This window comes from Antedon bifida, chromosome 8 (assembly GCF_963402885.1).
Source record: "Antedon bifida chromosome 8, ecAntBifi1.1, whole genome shotgun sequence".
Classification (NCBI taxonomy): Eukaryota; Metazoa; Echinodermata; class Crinoidea; order Comatulida; family Antedonidae; genus Antedon; species Antedon bifida.
Genome location: NC_136233.1, coordinates 2417661 through 2436778, shown reverse-complemented (window position 1 = coordinate 2436778; position 19118 = coordinate 2417661). Strand labels below are relative to the sequence as shown.

Below are 19118 nucleotides of genomic sequence, written 5' to 3'. Positions count from 1 at the left end.
AAATTGGGAGCTGAAGATGATGCTAACCAGATATTTCAGATTTAAAGAAATCTATCATAATTTTGACCTAAAATCTAGTGGCTAAACCCAGGGGCCCCATAGCTTAAGGGCACCCAGAGCCAGCCCTAAAGCAATCACCCAGTGTTAGAGGAGTGCTAAACCAGGGGCCTTTGCCCCATGCGTTACACCACTGAGTAAAGAAGATATACACTGTACGATTTTCAGTTAATTTTTATTAAATTAATTTTACAAACGTAACGAATATAACAAAACTAACATTTGCCTATTATATCTGGCATAAAACAAAACATTTTGGAGCTGTATTTTCTATGTCTACAGGTCCAGCCTATTATAGAAAATCAACTCAATGAAGCAAGTAGTAACATTGAAAATTAATTTATCAAATTGTAAATTAAAATTATTTAAATAATTAAATTTATTTTGGAATGAATTCATTATTTGATTTAGTTGCAATGCCTTAATAAAACGTGTAAAACCTAGATAATACTAAAGCATGGATATATTGTATTAAACAACATACATTAAATTTTAGAAACAAAACATATGATATGAATATGAGTATGTATCTAAGTAAATCTAATGAATTGTCTTTTAGCTGTTTTCTTATCCAAAGTATTATCCAAAATTGAATATAATTAATATTCATTTACCAAATAAAAGAAAAAAAGTGTACAAATTATATATCATTTGTTATTACAATATAACACCTCCTTTGGGACACCCCTATTAAGGGGACACTTTCCTGTGGAAGGAACGAAGAGCAAGAGAAAGGTCACCCCTATTCAGGGGTCACCCATATTAAAGGGACACTTTGTCGAGTCCTGAGGTGTCCCCTTTATAAAGGCTTTTACTGTAATTTAATTTCCATAGATTTCCTTCACCTGTGTTTCATAAATATTCATCAATATCTTACAAAATGCATTTTGATTAAATTCCCTGGTTATCATACAATATATAGATATTTACATTTGTTTCTACCAATAGCTAGTGTACCTAATTATTGCACCAATATAAAATTAAATTGCGCATTTTATATTTACTAATATTATTACTATTCATTCAGATACAATGAATACAGATATTTGATGAAATAAAAAGATTCCTCCTGAAGGGAATGTCTAGGGTGTACCTCCACCACCTCCCGTGTCAGGGTACCTCAACTATCGCCCCTACTATTTGCCCAATGCTGATTCGTACTTGAAAAATTATAATTTATACTACAGTATTATTTCATAAAAACTATATTTATGTTTTAATAGTAAAGCACCCCTTTTTACAAATTTTGTATAATGCACTATTTTTACTACTGTTTTAATAGTATTTTGACATATTCAATAATTTCCTTTATTTCGGATAGTACATCCCATATACAAAACATACAAAACAAAAAGAGAAAAAATGTCACAAAGAAATTAACAATATCATCTTCCAACAAACAACATATGATTTCATAAAAACCTCTTTTGCCTGTTTAAACAGAAATATATAAACAGGTTTATTTCTTTGGCGTTGAGCGTCCTTTGTTTGGAGTCTTTAATCTTGACGGTGAAGAATACGTTGGAACATCCTATGATAATAAAAAAAAATATTATGTGCCTTATCCTTTTGATTTACATAATTTATGCATTAATTAAACAATTTTTATATATGATATTGTAATTTAGTGACATATAATGGATAGACATAGACAAATATTGAGGAAAATATTACCTCGTATTGAGCAAGTTTTTCTCTCAGCATGGTCACTTCAGCACTGTCTGTTTTCTTGGTGGCAGTGCCCAGCTCAACTGAGCGTACACGTTGCGCAAAGCTGAGACTGCACTGCGTCTCACCGGCGTTCTTAAGTACGGGAGATACTTGCACTACCATTAACGTCTTGCTATCACCACCTGTAAACAAAATTAAGGTGTGTTATGTTAAAACGGAGTTCTTTTAGCCAAGTGTTGAGGACATTTTCACAATCATACAGAAAGACCCTCAATGTTCAATTCTCAATTTGGGATGACTCCCCAGTCCACTCAGCTGTAAATGAGTACCTGTCTGAAAAATATTAGGAAGGATAAGGCGGCATATAACAGCACATACACTAATACCAATGGTCAGATGAAAACATATCTTACGTACCTAGAGAGTCTTGTAAAAGATACGTCAGCTTTGAGTTTCTGTAAGGTATGTGATTTTGTTTGTTTCTCAGAGCTTGTATTACATCGCCCAATGATGAAAGGCTTTTGTTAATATTCTGAGCTTCTTTGAGTCTTGTTGTGTCAGTCCCTGAGCCTGATTTGTCGACACGTTCTGACCCGGCTAAATCTACAAGGTTTAACTTTCCTGCAGTAAGTAAAGAAAATGACGTTCAATGTGAGTCTGAATCAAATTAAAAGACGGAATTCAAAGAAGAAAATAAATAATTAATGTTATATGTCGCTTCTATAAAGGAGACACTAATTTATTTATTTGTTGAAGAATGCACTTCTAGTATCATTGGTTTTTACAGGCATGCAAAATTGTTATTAATAAATTAAACCAAGAGGACAGTTTAATAACACACCTATGGTCTTAAATTATCTTTTGTACTTACCGTTACTCCTAACACCTGTTGTTTTATTTTTGCCTGATATAGACACGCACAGCAAAGCGTGTGACCGAGAACTGTGTTCATTCATATCGGTACACGCCGTTGCTCTGTTTCTCTTGCCTATCTTGAAAACATCGTTCACGTCTTCAACACACTTGACTTCCGTCTTGGTTAGTCCTGGTACATGGAGACCACCCTCTGGGTTCATTTTAATGTCTAGCTTCATGCTTGGATCAGAACCCAAAAGGTCCCTATTGAGAATTGTTAAAATAACTGAGTTCGTCATCATGTTCGAGTCAAATTGAGAAAATCATTAACAAATTTGTATCAATCCAAAGTTTATATTGGTATAATTGTATATTTTTGTCTTTGTGATTATTTAAGAGGGAGGCGACTTTATTAGCCACTAGCCTTAACGGCTGTGTGTTTATCTGGCTTCTCTGGGAGACTTGTTTCTAAACTGTCATTAAAAAGTCAGCCAGTTAGACCAGTTGAAAAACCAGTTGATTGCCAGTTAGAAATATGGAATGGCAAAATGGAGAAAGAGAAAATAGTCATATTTTCATTAACTGTCAGCCAGTTATACCAGTTGAAAACCAGTTAGACCAATCAAAAAATCAATTATACCAGATTGCCAGTTAGACAAGTGGAAAGACAAAAACGAAGAAAAAAGAAAGTAGACATACCGTAGTGTTTCGTTATAAATTTCCATAACACTGACGCATATATTATATTCCCATTCTTTTTCTCTTTCCTCAATCTCAAGGAACAATTGACGAAGTGCCCTCTGATTGAGTCCAGGATCTGTGGGTGGACCTTCCATTGTGTACGTTTTCCCGGAACCTGTCTGTCCGTAAGCGAAGATGCAGACGTTGTAACCATCAATACTGCTGATAATTAACGCCTGGGCTTCTTTGAACACCTATAAAAGGAAGCATAAAGAAAGTGAAAATTCCTCCATCGGAATGGTATGTTCATTTAGTCCCAATAGTAATGCTTTCTCTAATGGTTTCTAGTTTTAAAAGGGCACTTCAAGACTTGTGATACACTAACCTCCTCTTGATTGGAAGAAGCCTGGAAAACTTTATCAACATCATATGATGTCTGCCGTCCTTTGTTGGTCACATAAATGAGGCCATCGTCGTCCCTATCATATGACACCACATTTTTCGCATGTGCACCTCCGCCATCTTCTTTAATAATTGGTCGGACACGACAGAATACTCGGATGTTCCCTTTGAGATCGACAAGTTCATTATGGTATTTCTTTCTCAATGTCATCTCCTTTTTATATTTGCGCACCAGCTCTTTGTTGTTGTCATCAATCCCCGCAATGGCTTGACCAATTTCGTTTTTAGTTTTCTGGATGGCGTTGGCAAGCATTGTCGGGAATTTGCTGCATAACTGTCTCAGCTGCTGGTACTCCTTGGCAAGATCCAGCAGTCCTGGACGAATGTCTTGGAACTTCTTGTGCATGTTGTCAAATTTGGACTGCATCAACCGAACCTTTTCTTCAGATTCAGCTTCGGTTTCTGCAACTGCTTCCTCTTTGCCAAGGATCAGTTCTTCTATTTGTTCTTCTGTTTGACGTTTTATTTGAACCATCTCCTTTTCCTGTTCTGAAATCTGTAAAATTATTCAAGCATGATTAGTTAAATCAGTCAGTAAATTGAATTGTTATCTTCTTGCTTTATCCTCACTCTAAAGCTTGGTTCCCACTAGGATGCAACGCAAGGATGTAAGTGAGCAGTGGCGTAATATAGAGACCTGAGGCCCTTCGTTTAGGAACCTTAAGTGGCTGGAGACCTTGGGCGTTTTTAGCATTTTTCAACATATTTTAATGCCTGGGAACTGTTAAGGGGCCCCCATAAACTCCGGGGCCCCTGGGTTTAGCCAGTGAGCGCTCATTGCCGTTACGCCACTGTAAGTGAGTTGACCAATACAAAGCGACAGTTCCGATAATCCATTGCTTGTGATTGGACAAATTACTTGTTGTTGTTGTCTTGTCTTGTAGTTGTGAACTAAGCTTTCGCTCTCTGTAAAATGTCTAGATGTTACCTTTTGTTCAAGAAGTTGACTCTCTTTCCTTGTCTGTTTAAGTTGACTCTCTGTGTCAGCGTACAAGTTCTTCAGTTGGTTCAATTGACCTTTCAACTTGATCACCATGGTCTGGGAAGCAGTGAGTTGTTTCTTTGCTACGTCTGATTCCACAGTGACCGTCTTGGTAACCTCAACAATCTGTTGAATAAAGAAGTAAACAGTCTTAGGGTTGGAGAAAATAATTTACAAATCACGAGTTTGACACTGTTACAGCCTAAAGTGAAAAAATTCCAAATGATTTTTAAAATATTCTTCAACTGGAATAGTATTCAAGTAATTTATATATATGTTTGTTTTTTTTTTGTTTTTTTTTATTCATATCTTAACATATTCATTTCACATTCATATGTTAACATATTCCTATCTTAGCGTTCATTTCACATTCATATCTTAACGTATTTTTATCTTAACATTCATTTCACATTCATATCTTAACGTATACATATTTTAACTTATTATATATAATGTTGATATAAAGTTTGCGGTGTACACCATGTAATTTGTTCTGAAAAGAACTGGTGAGTTTCTCGACGTTATATATTTATTAAATTGATAATATTTCCATCTTTTTTTCTAAAATTGATTTTGAAATAAAAATAAAATGAACCTCTGGGTTTTCCTTGAGGTATTCGAGTTCATTCTGCACTTCCTGTAGCTTTCCTTGCAGCGTGTTGATCTCTACCCGTGCTTCATTTAAGTGCTCTTCGTGCGTTTCCAACTTCACGATACGGTCACGCAGCTTAGCGTTGTCCTCCTCCAATAACTGAAATTTGAAAATTGTGATATAGGTAAATATTAATAATATATTCAGGTGTATATCTAAAGCTGTCTACACTATCAAACTTTGTGACAAACAAATGTGATGTTGCCATATATGGACATGATGATGTCATATCACTACCATATTTGGGTATATCACTACCATATTTGGGCACATTACCAAAACCCTTTAAAGGCTGTGCTTTGATTGCCTTGGGCTGTGTAGGATATTTTAAAATTTAAAAATGGAAAATAAAAAGAATAAATTAAATATATACAGTAATACAATATTAGCGAAGTGGTAATTTTGCAAAAAAAAAGAAATTTAAATTAAATAGATTTTTCCCCTCAAATTTAGTCTAAAAATATTATAAAAAAAATAAATAAATAATTAGGATGTATAATTACACAAACTATGAATATGAAATGATTAATATGAATAGGCTCAAGAACACAATATCCAAGCATTCAATATTGTACTAATATAATTACACTTAATATTATGTATATGCGCTCACAGCGAATGAATTCTCTATGTGTACAGAGGTAGAGAATGTTTATATTATGGATATAAACATGTTTAATTAAATCATTATGAGAATGGTTAAAGCTGTATTGGTTGGTGTAGGTAATTTTGCTCACAGATTATAATATAATATAACATTGTTCACATGGCCGTAGCCAGCATGAGGCGGATGAGAAAATTTTTAATTTTCACTACCCACCCCAATTCTCCAGCAAAGATCGTTATATTTTATATTAATAATTATATTTATAGCATCTTTTCTTCGTCTGTTTTTAACCTCTCGTTTTAACGGCCTTGTGTACATAATATTAGGATAATAACATTTTACATATTAGGATAACATTCCACATACTGTAAGCGAACAATTTGTACATTATGGTAATAAATTTATATTAATTTGATTAAAAAAAATCAGAACTATGCAACGTTGATATCTAAGCAGCTACTCTAACTTGAGTTGACATGTATGCTTAATTTATTATATAGCATTTGCTACAATAATAAATATTATAACTGGCATAGCTACACAACTGCAATATGAGTCACCAATCATACACTTACGCCAATGTAATCCATTGTAATAATCCTTAATAACACAAGCCATCCTTTCCAGTTTCCATAATATTAATAATAATCAAATAATTATGACCAAACACCATGCTTAAACATTCAAACTATGTTATACACAGATATGACTGTAAAATCATATAGCACTACACGGCTAAATATTAACATCCGATATGATCCTGTTTAGAAGCAGACGACAGCAGGTTATAGCGGACGACGACACCAGTTGTTGTTTAATCAATAGAATTGTACTTTACCAAATCATCTTGGCTGCTAAAAGAACGTGCGTTCACACAGCTGTGCAGTGAGGCGTATCGTGCGAGGAGATATGTAATTACCTATGGTAATTAGATACTAATAATACATTATAGACAATGTGGGGACTGTAGTATTGTTACTGTACATCTCTAGCAAGAAAACATACTTGTGATATTTGTCATCTATTGTTTCTAATTAAACAATACAGGAGTGATGGCGAAAAATGTTTAAATTCAATTCAATTGAATTATTTTATTTCGTCAAGTACTCTGGCTCGAAAATTATCTTTGTCACGTATATAAAAACATTTTAAGCACAATTGCTGCACTATGTTAAAATAGCCATTATTACCTATTGAATACAAATCATCATTCTAGAAGATAAAGTTAAGTGCTGAACCTAGTGTCCTTCTTTTGCATTGTAAAATTTAGGGGCCATTTCTGGGTCCACCTATGAGCCCCTCCTGAAGTCCTAATAAAACATAATAAAAAAGATAAAAACAACTCTATTACCTTGTATTCATTGGCAGCGAATTTGACAATTCGTTGTGAAGAGGACGATGTGTCCAAATTTTTTTTGCTAAAAAATTAAGGGGTTCAGGACCCCCGTCCCTGCCCCCTCCTAACTGGTTGCGCCCCTGCCCTCCTGAAGTCCTGGAAAACATAATAAACAAGATAAAAACAACTTAATTACCTTATATTTGTCGGCAGCTACTTTTTCTCCACATTGTTTCTTCAAACTATCAATCTCTTTTTCATTTTCTGCTTTCTCTTTCTGAATTCTTTTCAGTTGATCTTCCAGTTGCGCCACCATACTCTTTAATTTATGCGCATGTTTTCCTTCTTTCTGTGCTTTTGTAAGTTCCGCCACGAGGTCATCATTCTTTGCTGCCAGTTGTTTAATCTCTTCAGAGTCATCTCTGGATTCTTTAAGCTCTTTCTGACTGTTGATGAGTTGCTCTTCTTGTTTTGTAAGCTCTTTCTGACTATTGATGAGTTGGTCTTCTAGTTTTGTAATAGTACTTTGAAGTTTTTGTACTTGTTTGTTTTCTTTGCTGGCTTTTGTTAGATCTTTCTGCAACTGAGCGTTGGTCACCGTTAGTTTGAGAACCTCTTCTCGGTCTTGTTTGGCACTTTCAAGCTCCTTCTGAAGTTTTAAGTTCATTTGTTTTAAGTTTTTGACTTCTTTTTCGCTGTCTGTTATTCCACGTACACTCTGTAAATGTATAAAATATAAACAAATTATATTTCATGCTAAACGAAGGATTTAGGATTTGCTTTTATCTGTTTTAAATTGAACAAAATGTGAATTAATTACCTCCGAATGACCGTTTGAAATGTTTGCATTTCCTTTCATTGCAGACTTTAACTCCTCCTCTAATTCTTGTCGTTCTTCCTCGTGATCTCTCTGTAAATTTGAAATTTCATTTTCCAAGGAGAAAACCTTTCCCCTTATCTTTGCATTTTCTGTGTGTTGTTTGTCCAAGTCATCCGTCAACTGCTGGATTAAGACAGAAACTTTCTCTGACTTAGGCTGAGGACTTCTGGTCCCTGAAATGCAATTTAAAATTAGGCTTTAGGTTTGGTACTATCAAAATGTTCAACAGCAATTACCATACTCTTGCTTACCACAGTTAAATGAAGCGAAGCCATGCTTTCTAAGCTAAATCACTACCATATTTGAGCATATTACTACTATATTTGGTAGTGATACATACCTTTAACTTCTCCTTCAAGTTCGTATATTCTAGTTTCCTGCTCTTCAATAACGTCCTGTAAATTCTTAATGATGCCTCTCTTGTCGTCCAAGTGCGTTTCATGCGTCTTGCGCATTATTTTTATCTGCTGCCATTTACTAGTTTGTTCTTTCTCACTACGCTGTTTATATTTGTTCGTACTTTCTCTGAAATTCTAGAAAAGAAATAAATGCTTATTTATTTATATTTATTACTTAATATGATATCCTGTATAAAACGTAATATTAAATCAATTTTTTTAGGATACAAAACTGCTATTTTATTATTGTTGATTGCTCATTTTACTTCTTGGTTGTTAAGCTCTGTCTACACTATCAAAATAATGTGATGTGCCCATATATGGACATGATGATGTCATATCACTACCATATTTGGGTATATCACTACCATATTTGGGCATATCACTACCACATTTGGGTCAAACTAATTTGAGCTTTAAGTTTACGTACCTTCACTTTTAGCAAAAGGTCTTCTCTTTGATGATTCAATTCATCTATTTCTTTCTTCATTGCTTCATACTTAATTAGCGTTGCATTGTCTACAGAAAAAGAAAAAAACAAAATGTCAAAGGTTAACTAAAACCGAGTCCTAAATAACAAAGAATTGAAAGAAATATCAAGATTAGATTCAAGAAATTTTTTTGGTTGGCATAATTAAGACAATAAAAACAACAAAGAAAAATAAATCAAATTGCAAAAGGCAATGTTAAAATACTATTTATATGTTAAAATACTGTTAACAATTACTGTTAAAAAACTATTAAAAACGCAGATTGGAAAAACGCCATAGGCTCTATAAAATACTGTTAAAACGATTGTTACTATGGGTCAATAAGGGTTCTATCACTTTTTTGTAACATCAAATGCATAGATTCCAATTTTTAATTATTCAAAGACTTTGCTTGGTACCACAGAATCAAGGAAACACTACAGATACTTATAATAAAATATTGTCCTGTCATTGTTAATGTTTTTTGTAATCAATTACTATACTAATTTGCAAATAATTTATATTTGACCTTTGACCAATTCATCTTCAGAATCTGTGTCCGTATCGGAGGCTAAACTTTCTGTGTAGCTTGTAGTATCTGCAGCTGAAAAAAATAGATTTTATGTTTTTGATATTGTTCAATATTACATTAAAAAATAAACAAAAACAAAATAAATAAATTAATTTTAAAAAAATTATTAATTTTATAGTTAGTTCTGAATTAATAATTATCTTCAACTGAAAAAATAGTAGATTTTAATGTTATTGATATTATTCAATATTACATTAAAAAAAAAGATGAATAATAAAAAAAAATAATAATAATAATTTTATAGTTAGTTCTGAATTAATTATTTAAGATTATGAATGTATCCCACGCCCCGCACCTAATTGACCCCTTGATAATGAATTACTTTTTCAGGATAAAGAAAGCATCTGGAGATATAAGTTCTACGTAATCTGTTAGCCATGCAATACAAAACATTCATGTTTGAAGAAAGTGTGTAAGTAGGCAAAATTTATACAGATTTCTTCTTAATGTCAACATAAATAATGTAATGCCAAAATTTATGTGACTGTCTGCATATAATTACCATACAGAGTAAAGCTCTGTCTACACTATCAAACTAGTTTGACAAAAAGTGTGATGTGCCTAAATATGGTAAGTGATATGACATCATCATGCCCATATATGGGCACATTTTTTTGTCACATAAAAGTTTGATAGCGTAGACAGAGCTTAACACATTAAATGGGCAAAACGGACTTGCTCTATGCATAGCTCCATGATCCTCTGCATTAAGCCCATCCATTTGAATATAAGCCCATTCAAGTTTGTGCTGAAGGTTGATCATTTATATAAAGAAATTCAAATTCTCGCCAAGTTTTTGTAACTGTTGTTTAATAAAACTACACTGAATATTGGATTTTTAGATTTGGTGTTAATATGGAGCTGCTGTATGTCTCACATTTATGGTGTCATAATGAATATTATACAGTATACTGTACTATAAAAGGTATCAATTTTATGATAACACTGTGTAATTTGTACTAAACATACAGTTCTCCCCAATTGTATGGAGCCATATTGTATCTGTGAACGTATCATTTTAATATATTTGTTTTGATTCTTTGTCAAGGCCTCAATATGGCTTCAATCAGACCACATGCTGTATGTAATCAACAATCAAATTGTTACTAAGCAACCTAAAGCTATAAAGTCTAGGTGCTTTATAGCACAATGTAGAAAACAAATAGCAAAACTCGGGAACAAAACTTTAGCTACAAAAACCTTTTGTGTACTTTACTTCTTTACTTCCTTTTACAATGCTAGATAGGCATTTCATTTCCCACTACTTTCAATTTCAATCAAAGGTTTTAACTTACAACCCTAAAATAGCACTCTGAAATGGACGGGACAAAAATAAGCTACGTAGGCCTATAGAAAAAAAAGTAGGCCTAGCCCAGTGGTAGGCCTACTCATTCAAATGGTGCATGCAAGATTTATATTAAGAGAGAATGGAGGCACAGATTTCATGGAATAGTCCAAAATAATTTGATTTTTTTGAAATATTTTTTTTTTTGGCAGTGGAAGTTGAATCGAGAATTAGATGAGTATTCTAAGTGATGATAACCATTTTACATTCATTAGAACATTGTCAATAATTCATTATTATGACGGTCCTATAGCTAGAGGTACTGTATGAAATTTGATGAAAATTAGGGGATGGGATTATTACTCTCGGATTGCATTTACAATGGATTTGGCCTAAATTAGGAGGTGGGATTATACTTGAGCATGGGATTATATCCAAGCATGGGATTATATCCGAGCATGGGATTATACTTAAAAACATGGGATTATACTTAAAAACATGGGATTATACTTGAACATGGGATTCTTGAGCATGGGATTATACTTTAACATGGATTATACTTGAGGATGGGGTTATTACTTGAGCATAGGCTTATACTTGAGCATGGGATTATACTTGAGCATGGGGTTATTACTTGAGCATGGGGTTATACTTGAGCATGGGGTTATACTTGAGCATGGGGTTATACTTGAGCATGGGGTTATACTTGAGCATAGGATTTGAGTATGATGTTATACTTGAGCATGGGGTTATACTTGGGCATGGGATTATACTTGAGCATGGGGTTATTGCTTGAGCATGGGATTATACTTGAACATGGGGTTATACTTGAGCATAGGATTTGAGTATGATGTTATACTTGAGCATGGGGGTTATACTTGAGCATGGGGTTATACTTGGTCAATACAGTAATCACTAATTAACACCAAGAACATTACACACCTCAGTCAAGCAAACCGCAATTGAGGAAACTCAGTGAAATCAGTTGTGTTGCCTTTTTAGGTATAAATCTTTTCTGGTGGTTTTTTTTATCGGCTTTACTAAACAAATATTTATTGCACAGTTCTAATATCTGATATAGCTGGTTACCATGGCATCAATATCAACAAATAATAAAGGTTTGGCAGTAATAAATAGTTGTGATTCCATAATTATACAGTTCCACAGGATATTATAGCCATACTTTGTCCTAAACCTTTCAAATCTTTTAAGTCTGCTTTTAGGGAAAACTGGTATAAAATTGTATTGACAATACTATTGTCATCGCCTGAAAATAACATACAATGGTTATTGTCATTTGATACAATGAAGTTTTCATTTTGGTACACTAACTCCATTTTAATAAAACTGACCTGATTATAAAAATCATTTATATTTATAGGAAGAAGAATTTGATTCAGACAATATATTTGGTAATTGTTTTTTTGTTAAATAGAAACAGGTTTGTCACAGCATTACAGTTCAATGAAATACCACAATGGCATCATAAAGTTTTATAAATCTTGGAAAGAGAGTGAAATTGCCTCATTACATCTGTATTTACCTTTAACCTTTTGAACTCATTCATTCATATGTAATCGCATAATGTATTCCTGCTGAGCATATAGGTAACATAAAAGGTAGCACTGTTTTGGGCTTATAATTTAATTTGATTTGTAACATGTGTGCAGTTGATACAGTATAATACTAAGTGCTGTTAAGTATCTTTACAATGAAAAATCCAGGTATCAGAATTTAATTAGTCATCATTGTACTAATAGCGATTGATAGATATCTTCTAATTAAAAAGTATTGATTTTCTATTGTTTAACGTTTACAATGTTACTACAGTATATTGATTTTTTGTTAAGAAAATGTAGCAGATTTTTATGACTAAACACCATAATATGGTGGTACAGAAACACTGCCTATGTTCACATGCTTTTTTCTCTATCTAGTTAAATTGTGGTCTATCAGAGTTATATCCTTTGTGAACGAAGACAATCTAAACATGGTTAAGTATCCGACACCTGATTAGTAAGCAAACACCCAGCTACAGTATTTGCATGTAAAAACAACCGATTGCTCTTAAAGATGTATTGTCCAACTGGAAAATAATTCTTAACAAAATTGTTGTTGAATATGCCATTTTAATGTAACATAATAGTTATCGACTTTGACCAAAAATTGGATCGAAAAAAAAATGTATTTACCTGAAAAAAATGTAATTTAAAGCAAAAAATGCTCAAATTGGCTGCCAGCCAATGAGTTTTTTGTTGAATTTAACCATTTATTTTGTCATTTTATAAGTGAAAACATTTTTTTTTTCAATTTTTTTTCTACGGAAGTGATTAACTTTATCAAAACTACAAAATAACATATTCAAAGTCTGATTTAATTAATATTCATTTTCTCATGTTTTTGGGGGAAAATACATCTTTAAGCTTTTTTCACATCGCACCTGGATGCAGTCTGGCGCACTGAGAAAAATATTGTGGAAAATGAGTAAATGGTAAAGCATGCTAAAGTAGCTTTAGAATGGCGAGATAGAGTTACATATAAAACAGTTTATGCATGATTGTCCAAATATTGTAGATTTAATTAAATTGAGAACGGACAACATAACAAACAGTGACAGCAGATACAAACTTGTGCTTAAAATTTAGTCAATAACATCTGTTTATATTTGTTTACTCCACTTATGACTAACTCGGAATCTGAACTGCCTTTGTTAAAAACAAACTTTCAAAATGAGTTCTGATAAATTTAAAAAGAATAGGCCAATGTGAATTGTCCAAAACAATTCCATTTAATATTGTTTATGTATTGTAATATGGTAAGATTACAATGAAAACTCGACTCATTTTTAGAACATTTTACAATAAGGCCATGTATCTTGAAAGTAAACACATTATCAATCAAATTTCAAAAATATTTATAAATTTTAACATTAGTTCTTGAGAATGGAAAGTTTTAGTCCAAAAATAAAAAACAAATTTTATTTTCCTTGTTTGAGAGTAATGGTCACTTCTACACTAAGTCTAAAGCTCTGTCTACACTATCAAACTAGTTTGACAAAAAAAGTGTGATGTACCCAAATATGGTAGTGATATGCTCAAATATGGTAGTGATATGACATCACCATGTCCATATATGACCACATCACATTTATTTGTCACATAAAGTTTGATAGTGTAGCTTTATGAGTGATTAGATTAGTTTGGATTATTTTATAAAATTTGTATTAACGCGAGTTAATATTATGACACAATGTTGAATGCGTGCGTACAAGAAACATGAGGTAATAAGATGTATCGTGGTGATTAGGAGCAGGTGTTGTATTCAAGTTCAGTAGACGTTTACAATATAGACTTAAACGTAAATTATTGTTCACTATTGATTTGAGACAATTAAGTTGATTTATGTGTTGAAATGTAGATGATGCAGTTTGAAATTAAATGTAGGTCTATGGTGAACATTTAGAAGCCTGACACATTTAATAAATCAAAGAAAACATGGTACTAGAGTTCAGTGGCGTAACAGCTATAAGCGCTTACTGGCTAAACTCATGGGGCCCCGGAGCAGTGCCGCCCAGAGGAAAAAACAGGCATTAAAATATGTTAAAAAGTGCTGAAAACACCCGGGGCCTCCAGCTTTATAGGGCCACAATAGATTCCTAAACCAGGGGCCTCGGCCTTTTGCGATACACCACTGGTAGGGTTGGCAGGAATTAGACATTTTTGGTCAATGGTTCTTAATCTTATGTTGTGGGCAATTATATGCATATGTGTATAATGATATTCTAAGCATATTCTCATAGTCATGGACTTCTAGGTTATAAGTCTTTAAGAAAACAGGATTGGCATGAATAAGACAGCTCATTCTTGGTGAATGGTTGTTATGTTGTGGGCAATATGCATATTTCATAATGATATCCTATTAAGTACGTCCTCTGAGTTCTAAACTTAACTGGGTGTAAAGGCTTTAAGAAAATATACAGTAGGTATACGGTTTGGGTGCTAGCTTAGTGTTTTTGTCTTTTTGTTCTCTCTTTTTTGTCGAGCTCATAGAGACATCGTTTATTTGCGCTATATAAATCTATCTATTATTATTATTATTAGCGTTAGTTAGTAGGAAGACTTGTTGATGTAGGTAATTATCCATATTGGTATAATGAGATCTAAGCATGTCCTGGGTACTGAACCTATAACTGGGTGATAAGGTATTCAATACACTGGGTGTATTGATGCAAATAAGATTACAACATTCCTAATTCAATACACTTATTATCCACCTAAGGGCCTCTACACAATGCCCCTTCTATCGGCACACTCACTGCAACTTATTTAACACAGGACTCCTTGTCATCTTACCATTGTGCATTTACTGATGAATTTAATTATATATCTTTATTGAAATATTTAGTTTTAATGGTCTACTTTTTAAAAATAAATTAATCAAAAAATATAGAATGTAGTAAGACTTACCAGAAAATCCCAACTCGGCCATCATAACCTCTGTCTTGGAGGGCGTTGGAGAGGGCCTACCCTGACGGGTGTATGTTTTTGGGGTGTGAAATATTGGTTCTCCATTGACACCTCTCGGGCTCTGTAAGTAGGATAATTCAAGTATATATACATTTTTTATTCACCTCATTTATGTCCACAAAACAAGTTCAAAAGGATTCATATACTTGTGTGTGGGCTGGTGGTGGGTAATGTGGAGGTGGGGATAGAGGTGGTCCCATTGCTTTTTGACAATCTGAACTTATAATTGATCCTAATCAAATGTTTACCCCCCACCCCCACTTCAATATAATCTTGATATAACATTGCCCATACAGTATGTAGACATATACAGTAAAGGTAATGTCTTTTCAATGTCTGACAATTGGGAAAAACCAGTGACCATATTTAAATGTAATAGGAAAATGTTAATTTCCTAATGCCTGAATCATGTGATTCAGATTTCATTACCTAATAGGCCTATAGATAGAAAGTTTCAACCCACACATCAGATCCAAGAACTAACTACTGTAACAAGGTAAGTAAGTTTAAATGGCTGTATCTGTATAAAAACATGTATATACTTTTGCTCGAAGACTAAAGAATCGGTCTTTTATTTAAACCATTCTTGTAAAATCACATCTTTTATTTCAACTCAATCCGGTACTCTAGTTAATAGCCTACTTCATGTATAACACAGTGTAGGCCTGACGTGTAGTAGGCCTACACTAGTACCTTAGATCAATATGATTTTTCTTGGGAGTAACATTTTTTTATGTCATTGTTACAGTTCTGCCAGTTTATTATTTAAATGAATTTTTGTCTGATTAAATTGAAATATTTGGAATTTTATCATTTTGAAGCTTTAAAGCTTCCTTAAGTATCACTGTAGGCCTGTAGCAGGCCTATACGGTAGGCCTACTGTGCCTATGTAGATCAATATAATGTTGTTTTTTTTCTGGGAGGAAATATTTTTTTTCAACATCATGTATTCATTAGTAAAACAACTTATGAATAAGTTTTGTCAGACATTTGAAATTCTATAATTATTTTAAAAATGTCCTTTCTTTTTTTCTATAAGAATCTTTACAATATTCCACAATGGTGACGATTATTGCTGACTTTCAACCACACTGTGTTTTTAGTGGGTCAGATGTTCTTGTAACATGTCGTGTGGAAGGAATAAAGGACAAGCATGTTGTAAGCTGGCTTAAAGATGGACAAGAGATTGTAGATGATGCCAGAATATATTCTAGAGTTGATACAGATGGTCAATACAGTCTTATAATAAACAATTCACAAAAAGCTGATGAAGGGATATATTCACTTAGAGTTTACGAACAACTCTGTAGCAAAAATCTAAATCAGATTGCACAAAAGGACATTGTGTTTTTTAATATTGGGGATTTGAATGAATGGTCAGAGCATTGCGTACAGACTTCTTATTCATATTCTTCATGGGAAATTTTCCTTCTTTTAGTGAACGAAATGTGGGATTATACACGGAATTTGTTTTGGAATAACTTACCTTGATGGCAGACATTTCGATCAATTAACCTGAAAAAATATAAGAATAAAACATTATTGAAGGGAAAAATAACATTAATGATTACAGTAATTAAGAATTGTAGTTAATTGTATCATGGAGAATTAGGTTCCTCTGTGGCTGTACTATATTACTAAATTTGAAGTAAGAAGGGGAAAAAATATTATGTAAAAAATGAGCAACCCAGATGACTATACTCATCAAATGGCAAATATTTGATTCATAGAGATAGTCTAATCTTTGACCTTATTAAAAAAAAAGGTATTGTTAAGTAATTTAATTCTGCATGAATTATTCTAATTTGATCAATGTGTTGCAAAAGCAGTACAGTACAAGATCAGAGATTTTAACCCCGGAAGGCGCCTTTAAGGGTTTTAATGAGCACATCATCAAAGGAATGGGCCTATACCTGTCCGCTTATCTTTAATAAAATCTGTGTTGTAGTCTTACCTGTATTTAATACCCTCTGAACCAATGCATAGTCAGTCAATGTTCAATATTTATCAACATAAAATGTCTATATTACGAAATTCCACCCTGATTCAGATATTGAGGAAATGTAATTTCATTCCTCATGTTACCACACAGAATGAGTCATCAATCAAGTAAAAATAAATATTGTTGTTTAAACTTTTGGTCTCTTTTGTCTGACAAAAAAAAACTGCAGTTTTTTAGATTAAACCAATTGCAATTGTCTGTGTTTCCCTCTTGCCCCTACCAAAATGGACAAAGCCTAATATATAGACTAAACATAAAAGTAACACGTAAATACTACGTCAGGTGTTTATTATATCGAATTTTTATGTGGCTCGGAAGAGCAGAAGAGGCAAATAAGTTATCCTAAAGGAACACCATAAAAATGGTAAAATAATAGCCAAACTTACCAGATATTCAGAATTATACTGTAACAACGTAATGATTAAAGTTCAGTAACTCTTACTAAAGCATTTACTCTCTCCAATCTTCTTGTAAGCAACTTATCACCTATGAATGGATCTCAGTTTGTGTTTGTGAAATCAACCGGAACCGTACTTATATTTTGTCGCGGCGATAAATTCAAAGGCGATTAAATCATTGTAAACGCCCTCTCTCGTCGTCGTCGTCAAACGAGACGGTCTTATCTTTTGACGACGCACCTACTTAGAATGGACAACAGATGGCGCTAACAAATGAAAGCAATACTGATGCAAGTCTAGTCTACCCATCAAGAAACATCATTGGGCCAAATGTGAGCACGTACCAGTTTCCGAGTAAAAAATTAAATTACGCGACCAAATTAGTAGCATTAATAGATAATAATAATATGTAACTAGGTGGGGAGAGAGGTGGTCCCACTGCTTTTTGACAATTGGTCATAATCAAATCTATGTTAAGAAATGAATATGTTAAGAATGTGTTAAGAAAGAATACGTTAAGATATGAATACAAGAAATGAACATGTTAATGAATATGTTAAGATATCAAGATTATGAAATGTCATTATGAAATGAATATATTTTAGTAATAAAAGAAAAAAAAAGAAAATCTTCACTGACCTTGATATATATATATATATATATACTCAATTGGAAAAACCAGATTTAACAAGCACGAATGTGCAATACTCGGGGTACAGCGAAAGAAGCTGTAATGACGTCATAAGACCGGATGTAACGTCACATACACATCAATAACCGCGCTACCAAATACGGTTATATGGTACCATCTTCGAATAAGGGAGGAGTAGTACTTTATAAATCGCACTTTTTGCTCAATAGTGTCCAGATGGAAGAAGAAGAGGAAAAGATGAGAGAGTCCTAGACTCGGGTACCCCGAGTAATAAAACGAGATATACTCTATATCATATTACGTATACAGTATATTTCACCATAAAGTTAAAGAAAAATAGGTTTCGCCAGGGCTCGAACCGGGACCTTCTGCGTGTTAAGCAGACTTGACAACCACTACACTACGAAACCTCTTACACTAAAAATGTGGGTTACAGAAAGTTTTTTAATCCATTTAATTTACAAATAAATATGGTAATAAGCACAAAGCAAAATAAACATGTGTAAAAGTGATAATTACCGATTACACAAAATAAATATTTAAAAAAATAATAAAAATAAGATATACTGTGTATAATTATCATATTGCGTATACAGTACTTTTCACCATAAA

General features: G+C 33.1%; 1 protein-coding gene and 1 long non-coding RNA gene across 2 annotated transcripts; one reads left to right on the top strand and one right to left on the bottom strand.

Moving 5' to 3' along the window:
• Positions 1 to 216: 216 nt before the first annotated feature.
• LOC144849763 (uncharacterized) lies at positions 217 to 17899 on the bottom strand. The gene is made up of 16 exons (XM_078706799.1): positions 17843 to 17899; positions 16941 to 16969; positions 15395 to 15515; positions 9581 to 9655; positions 9012 to 9100; positions 8524 to 8716; positions 8124 to 8356; positions 7500 to 8021; positions 5304 to 5459; positions 4655 to 4834; positions 3650 to 4222; positions 3283 to 3518; positions 2600 to 2847; positions 2146 to 2349; positions 1732 to 1910; positions 217 to 1588 (listed from the first exon to the last, which is right to left on the bottom strand). Exons 2-16 carry the CDS (start codon positions 16953 to 16955, stop codon positions 1517 to 1519), a joined length of 3096 nt encoding a protein of 1031 aa, XP_078562925.1. The 5' UTR covers positions 16956 to 16969; positions 17843 to 17899; the 3' UTR covers positions 217 to 1516.
• A 643-nt stretch (positions 17900 to 18542) lies between these two features.
• LOC144850367 (uncharacterized) lies at positions 18543 to 19118 on the top strand. The gene is made up of 2 exons (XR_013614082.1): positions 18543 to 18592; positions 18816 to 19118. It is a non-coding gene; the product is annotated as an uncharacterized LOC144850367 (long non-coding RNA).